The sequence below is a fragment of the Prinia subflava genome, chromosome Z (assembly GCF_021018805.1).
Source record: "Prinia subflava isolate CZ2003 ecotype Zambia chromosome Z, Cam_Psub_1.2, whole genome shotgun sequence".
NCBI lineage: Eukaryota > Metazoa > Chordata > Aves > Passeriformes > Cisticolidae > Prinia > Prinia subflava.
The window spans coordinates 7,282,004-7,289,529 of NC_086283.1; the positions used below are offsets into that span (position 1 = coordinate 7,282,004).

A 7,526-nucleotide genomic window follows, 5' to 3' on the forward strand; every position below is an offset into this window, starting at 1 on the left:
GATTAAGTATGTGAACAGTAATGATTACTTCACAATTACAGGAATAAGAAAGTTTTCTACTTTGTATTATTCTGATTAAAATAGTGCTTCTAACACATATTGATTGCATAAAACGACATTTATGGTGATTCAGAGGGATCTTTCCTTCCTGCAAAATGCAATACATGAATGAAACATTTCAGCAACATTCAATCTTCTAAAATTCAGACAAATTAAACTGGGACTTTGCCTCACACAAAAAAGCAGCAGCTTCAGAAGTAAGTTTTCTTGGCTACTGATAACAGCATACTGTTTGCATACAGTACAAATTAATGGAAAATGAGGCTTCTTGTCCCTAATACTAAAAAAGAAAACAAAATCATTATCCAACACTGAAAAACAAAGCTAAAATTCTGTGGTCATGGTATGGCACCTCATGTCTGAATGTAGAACAGCCCATGCAAACAACAAAAAGCTTTACAAGTCCCACAAAATTATATTAATTTTTTAGAAAATAAGTTTTATTTGGCTCCTTTTGTACACTTTTTCTTTTAAAAAAAATGCACATTCATACAGTTTGCCCTTCCCAGTGCATGTCTGGATTTGCTCAAATAGAGCATTAATATCATTAATATCAAGGCCAAAGATGCCTTCACAATAATTTCAGACACATTGTATTCTGGCTGTAAAGCATCCAAAGTTACTAATTTTCTGATTACAACTTGGAAATCAATGTTTTGAGTGTTTCTTCTCTGATTCACACACATAATTGTCCCACACAGGGAAGATGAGACAGACCTGCAACAAAGAACCATCAATGGCGAACACTCACTTCAGGTAGAGCTAAGGGTAGGTTCTCTACTTCATACTGAGATGGAATATAAAACAAATACTCAGCTATATAACTTTCTGTTTTTCAAAAGCTCTACACCAGAAATGATAAAACATTGCTTGAAAACTACAGATCAGCCACTGGCAGCGAGAGTTTGTTCGCAGAGAAAGCACTCTTTCCCTAGTTGTTTCTCATGGTCAGATCACTTTGCTGTTGGTGGTGACTATGGAACTTGTTTGCTGTTTCTTCTTAAAACACTTCGTGAAGAGGAGTAAATTCAGCTCGAACTTTCACACAGTACAAGAGGCACTAACCCATCAAGTAGCCCCTACAGAAAAAAAAAATTAATTTAGAGAAAAAGTCAGCAAACATAGGCAGCATTCCTTAAAAATCAAGAGACACAATCTTAAACCAAAACTTAAGACTGCAAAAGCCTTTGCTGATCAAGGCTATTTGGCCATCTTAACTACATGCTCCTTCCTAGTTGATATTCTTCAATGAACACTGAAAATGCATAGACTATTCTCAATCCAAATTTGGTAATTGTTTGGAATTTTTGAAGCCCACGTTATATCCTAAGAAATGTTCTTTATTTGTGCCCTTTACACAAACTACAAGTGTTAAGATATTCAATACAACCTGATTTTTTCTGGGACTTCACACAAACCTGTTCTCTCTTTCTCTTCCATTTCTCTGAAGCCCTACCCTTTTCATGAATTTAGAACACCAACTGTTGTACAGACACATATGTACTCAGTGAAGCAAAAAAACCTAACAGCATCAAGGAAGCAAGAAAATATAGGTTAGGTCCCTGTCCAGATACCTGCTGTCAGAGAACTCATCACTTCTCTGTTATGAAACAAATTTTCTTAAGTACGCTGCAGAGGCCAAAAGAAGTATTTAAGAATAGAAGAATGACTGTCACTATTAATTCAACACTTCATGGAGCTACTCCGAAAATTAGCTACCAGTACCTCTAAACATCAGGTTTCAGCTATTCTAAATTAGATAGACTGAAAAATACAGAGGGAGAAAAATTGTAAAGCCTGCATTTGGATTCTTCACAGCCTGAAAGCTGCAGATCTCTTCCTCCTCTGCCTTTCTCCAAGTTCTGTAACTGTTCCATCTTCCTCACAGCCCTACTTTGTAGCTACTTACCTGACCAGTATATACAATGAATTTTAAGGCACACTGAGCAAGTCAGACTCACTAATCATATTTTCTAACGTACCAGGAACTGGCACCTTTTAACTACAGCACAGTCTTAGAGTAGCTAGGTCCCAAAGCATCCCATCTCATTCAAGGCTGCATGTTCCAAAAAAAGCAGTGAAAAAAGTTACTTATATTCGAGCTGAAGATCACCACATTTTCTGTTAGTCTTAAATTTAACGTGGCACATGAGCCACAAAAGAGAATAAAGGCTGAAAGATAATTAAATCACTTACGGTAATTTCATCCTCATGAAAACTCTGGCCATGAAGAAGCTCAAAAGCACACTAACAAATCCAATAAAGAGCAAAAGAAAACGATTCAACTTGGGGATATTTGGCGCATTGGATCGATCCAGAATTATGAATCCTAGACCCCCCATTGTGAAGAGGAAGCTGGATGCAAGGCCTTCCATAATATACTGTCCATTTACTCTAAAGGAGAAAAAAAATAAAGGTGAAAAGAGTCAGAAAAATATTAAAGGAATTATTACTTTTACCATCTACTCAACATGCTTTATCTGTACAAACACACAGGATGATTAAGTTTGATGGCTGACTTCTAACTAAAGCAAGTAAGAAACTGATGTTAAACAATTACATCAAGACTTTAATACACAATTTATCTCCAGAACTGAGAGTCTGCAAGGTGCCCAGTCCAACACAGGAGGGGATTTATACATATTTGTGCACACTAACAGCTACCACTCAGGCTCATTGGTTTGCAAAACCACCTAGTCCAAGGAAGTTTCTGGTTATACAGATGGGCCCAAGGCATGGCACCATGATCTCCTTATTTCCATCCCAGTTTTAGGCAGGACTGCCTGAATCCTCCTCTCAGGACAAACTCCACTCAAAGCACTACGGCAGCACAGGAAGCACATCTGCTGGTTCTAGCACACATCCCACAGGATGTTTTGCTGTCTTCTTGCTGAGCCTGCATGGATCCATTGCAGGGATCAGCCTGAGGGTGCCCCATGGGGCTGTCAGCCCAGACAGCTGGACTTCCTTCTTACAAATAGAGCTGGAGAGTGAGGGAGCTGAGATGCAGAAAGAATATTGCACCTGGATCATGAGTCTCCTGCTTCCCACAGTCACTGAGCAATTTTCCTATCCTCCTAATTAGCAACCTCATAAAACTGGCATTGATGAAACTACGGTGGATGCCCACACAGAAATAAAGATTATCATTACTGTCTCATATTCTAGAAACAAACAAGTTTGTCTTCTCTCAACTTGTTTACACTGACAAATGACAGTGCTAGCAACTCCCTGCAGTAACTTGATTCATCCACATTGCAACAATCCAACCCAGTCTGAAACACACACCTAGTCCAGGTCAAAATCTGTCACCAAATCAACCACGTCACAGACCTCACAGATTCAACCAACTTTTTTGGTATTTAACAAAAATCATTATTTGTTTCCACGCACAGTTACAAAAGCAGATTTAACTCTCTTCAGACCAGTTTGTTACTAAGAGTCTCTAGCTCATTTTCAGTAATTGAAGCCAAGGGCACTAAGAAGACCCTGTTGTTACACATTTGTAACAATGTTCCCTACTAGAGTCCCAAGTACACTAGAGTTTAAACGGTAAGAACCGAAAGTTTCCCAAACATTACATCTTGTGCAACAGAAAATGATCAAATCTCCATCCAGGACAAAGTTCAACTTGAACAGCAAGAAAAAGAAATACTGCCCGCTCAAAACAATTTTTTTATACCAGACTTTTCATTTTTAAAAGTTTCAGGACTAAGTTTTTTGATTTATGCTGGTTTGGTGGGGGTTTTCTTAAAGTACTAGCAAACCAAGAACTGATAGAAAACAACTCCTGCTTTGCACAAAAAGCAAAGCAAAGCAAAAGCAAAGCAAAGCAAAAGCAAAGCAAAAGCTCGGCAAGACGGAGTTTATTTCCTCGAGCTTAGGCATTTGCAGCACGTCGCTAGTGGGGACAGGGCCCTGCTCTCACCTGTATGCCAAGAAAGCCACCGGCCTCTGATGCCCGTGCTCGTCTGTCATCGACCCCACGCTCGGGGGTTCCACGATCACGTCATAGATAATTCCTGCAGGGAGGAAAGCAAGCACCCACTTTGACTGGCAGCAGCGACAACTGCGAGGCTCGTGTTTTACGGGCGGTTCGGACACGGGGTCAGCAGCGGCTCTGAGAGCTGCTCCTGAGCGCGGCCTCCCCTTCATCCTGCCCGCCCCGGCCTCACCTCCGGTGATGAGGAAGTAGGACACGACCACCAGCGCGTACACGGTCATGGCCGAGGGCATGTGTACCCAGCTCGGCCGCTTCAGCTTGATGTTGGGGCACTCGAGCACGGCGAAGGGCAGGCGGTACAGCGTCTCCATGGCCGCGGTGCGGTCCCGGGGCGCCCGCGGCACCGCTGCTCTCTCCCGGCGCTGTCCGCTCCCTCCCGCCGCGGCGGCGCTCCGCCACCGACACGAAGGCGGAAACGGAAATGGGCTGGCGCATCCTGACCGGCGGAAAAACGTTTTTAAATCGCTTTTTAGAAAGACTAACGAAACAAAGCGCTAGAAATTCGAGACCAGACTTGAATAAAATATTCAGAAAGATTTTTTTTCTGTCTGCATAAAAGCCTGAAAACGCCGCCAGCCCACAGTCAAAGTCTTTTATTTATCCACCTGCCAGGACCCGGCAGCCCTGACGTGTCGGCGCTGGGAAGACGCTGCGGGGCGGGGGCGTGGCCTGGCGCAGGCCCCGCCCCTGGCGGGGCAGCCACGTGGCCGCCCCGGCCCCGCGCGTGCCCCGGGCCCGGCCCTCCGGCGGTCCCCGGCGGTCCCCGGCGGTCCCCGGCGGGACGCAGCCTGCGGCGGCGCCCCAACCCCTGCCACCGGGTAGGGGCACCCTTTGGGCACCCCGTGCTGATGCAGTTTTCCGGCGGGGGGAAGGAAAAGCCACGTGGCGCGTTGAGTGTGCACAGTCAGGCTGGGGAGATGCAGGCCCCGCGAGCAGGCAAAGTTCCGTAGCAGGCCTTACGCCAGTCCCTGTGTTTGCACGTTGTAGGGGAGCGTGGGCTGGGATGCCCCTTGCCCGCACCATGGGATGTGGTGCCCGTCCTGACCCACAGCCAGAGCACACACAGACCAGCGAGGAAAAGGCACATCACACCAGCCGCTGCCGGGAGCAAGCAGGGCACCGTGTGTTACAGCCCATCCACACCTCCTGTAAGTGTGCCAACACCTCATCGGCCCAGCCCAGCCAGGCCCCTCCTGCCTCTGTCCGCAGCTCGCTTTGGAGAGCAGCAGCCAGCAGCACGTCAGAAAAACTCCCCCCTTTCGAGGGGATGCCTCTCTAATTCCTCTTGCTTCAAGAAAGAGGCAGGGAAGAACTCTTCACTCCAGGTTACAGGAGCGCATTTCAAAGCAGCTCCCTCGCCGGTGGAACACGCCCCACCTCGCCACGCTACCCACCATACTTCCCACCGCACAGCCCTTTTCCAAACGCCTGCCTCCATTCCTGTTAGTATACACAAATATATATAAATCTACTGCAGCTAACTGCTCAGATTTAAAATAATTATGGGCCTTATCACCGTTTCACTGACACACTGCCTAATGACTGCTTTCTGCCTGTAATGGCAGCACCACTTCTCCTAACTCATAACTGGTTGCTTTCTGGTGCAATCGTGTCATTTATAGCTAACTGTTTGCAGTCTTACCCTTCCTGTTAGGAACCATCTCCCTCTCAGTGCCTGTCAACAGGTGTTTATGACATTTATCCTCATTATTCCAAAATTATTCTCTCTCCATCTCTACTCTTTTCCAAAAGCCTGAAGGAAAACCCTAATGTCACAGCCTTTGTGCAAAACAGGGGCAGGTTACCCCGTTGGTTTTTTTTCCCCAGCATGCTAAAGTGTTGTAATGCTGTGGGTGAGGTTTCAGGTGAGTGGCAAGGGGTGGGAGTGGGTAGGAATCTTATTCTAAGATGATGGGCATGGGGTCAGGACTATTTACAAGGAGGAGCAAAAGGGGCAAACTCCCTATGGTTTGCCCCTACCAAGAACAGCACATTACAACACTAAAGTACTAAAGTTTGTACTGAACAGTAAGACAACTAAGGAAATGTTAACCTTTTAAAGTAACTATAGTAACAGCACCCAAAACAGTTAGTAATGTTAGTCTCAAAACCTTTAATGAGCTACAGCCTTTGCACCTGAGCTGAGGAGAAATGCTTCGCATACTTCAAGCTACATTTATCCATTTTGAGAATGTCGACTTACTTTAACTCCTTGGGACACTGAAGTAATCCTTGGGGAGGTACAACTCTTTCCACCATGCAGGTATTAAGTCACTTATCGTGGACCAGAGCCACCTCCTGCTGTCACACCCAGGAGGCAGCTGAGAGCTTCCAGGCACCTCACCCAAACACCAGCTCACTGCCACCAGGGCTTTTCAGCTCGTCTCTGCCCCTTGGCAGACTGTACAGCTGACAGAGCTAGGCAGGGTAAAAAGGCAGCATTTAGGAGCTACCTGCACACATCTCTGAGCCACAGCCTGAGCAAACTCCACAGGTGACCTTAGAAACCCCTTCAAGTGGCACTCTCACAGCTCCCAGCTAGCCTGTATGCTCAGTAATTTTCTCCTCCTTACTCTCATGGTGGGGCTCACTACTTTTTGAAAGTTGGTTGAAAAACAGGTTGAAAACAGGTAGGAACAGATGCCCTTCAGATACCAAAAGCACTTTAAAATTCAGAGTTGGGGCTGAGGAACATCTGTGCACATACATGCAAAGCAAGAATCATCCTGACTGTGTTTCAACACACTGGGACCGCACTGAGACACATTTAGAGTTCTCTACAAAACAGAATGAAGCAAAGCCATTTCCACTTTTTACATTACAATGACATCCTTGATGATAAACCAACAAACTTTGGTTTGAATTTCAATACCAGAGGCCCAAATTGCTACTCTAAATCAGGAAGCCTTTAAAGATCTATCCTAGCTGTGCCCTGGAGCTCTGTTGGTATCTACCTGTAACTGCTGACGCGGGAAGATTAAACAGAATACAGCTGCTGAAGCTTTCCTCCAGGAGATCTGAATGTAGCAGTACGCAACCACCTGGTGGATACAGCACTGGCTTTGAGAAGACTATTTCTCCACCCTCACTTGAGTAGTACCACATAGAATTTAAAAAAGTCTACCTTAGGCTTATACTAGCTGTCCTCTTCTTTGTTGTTCTTTTCCAAAATCCTAACTTTCTTCTGAGCCAAGTCCTCCAATGACTTCATAAACAGCTACTGAAAGAAAACGTGCACTGCTGAAAGTTATTCCAATCCCTCTATATGACTAAACCTGAGCTGGGAGTCCTGTTTAACCAGACTTCCTTCCAGCTGCTTGATTTTCCTGTCAGCAGGCAGCACTGAACAGAGAATCCTGACTGACAGGTTTGTTGCAGCAACACCCAGCTCTGCACTGTACAACCTGTGAGAAGCAGCAGCTCCTACAAGCTTTGAGTTGCACATGGAATGACAGGACACAAG

General features: G+C 45.2%; 1 protein-coding gene across 1 annotated transcript; it reads right to left on the reverse strand.

Moving 5' to 3' along the window:
- Window positions 1-473: 473 nt before the first annotated feature.
- OSTC (oligosaccharyltransferase complex non-catalytic subunit) lies at window positions 474-4,481 on the reverse strand. The gene is made up of 4 exons (XM_063423088.1): window positions 4,236-4,481; window positions 3,989-4,082; window positions 2,257-2,454; window positions 474-1,139 (listed from the first exon to the last, which is right to left on the reverse strand). Exons 1-4 carry the CDS (start codon window positions 4,372-4,374, stop codon window positions 1,121-1,123), a joined length of 450 nt encoding a protein of 149 aa, XP_063279158.1. The 5' UTR covers window positions 4,375-4,481; the 3' UTR covers window positions 474-1,120.
- Window positions 4,482-7,526: the final 3,045 nt, after the last annotated feature.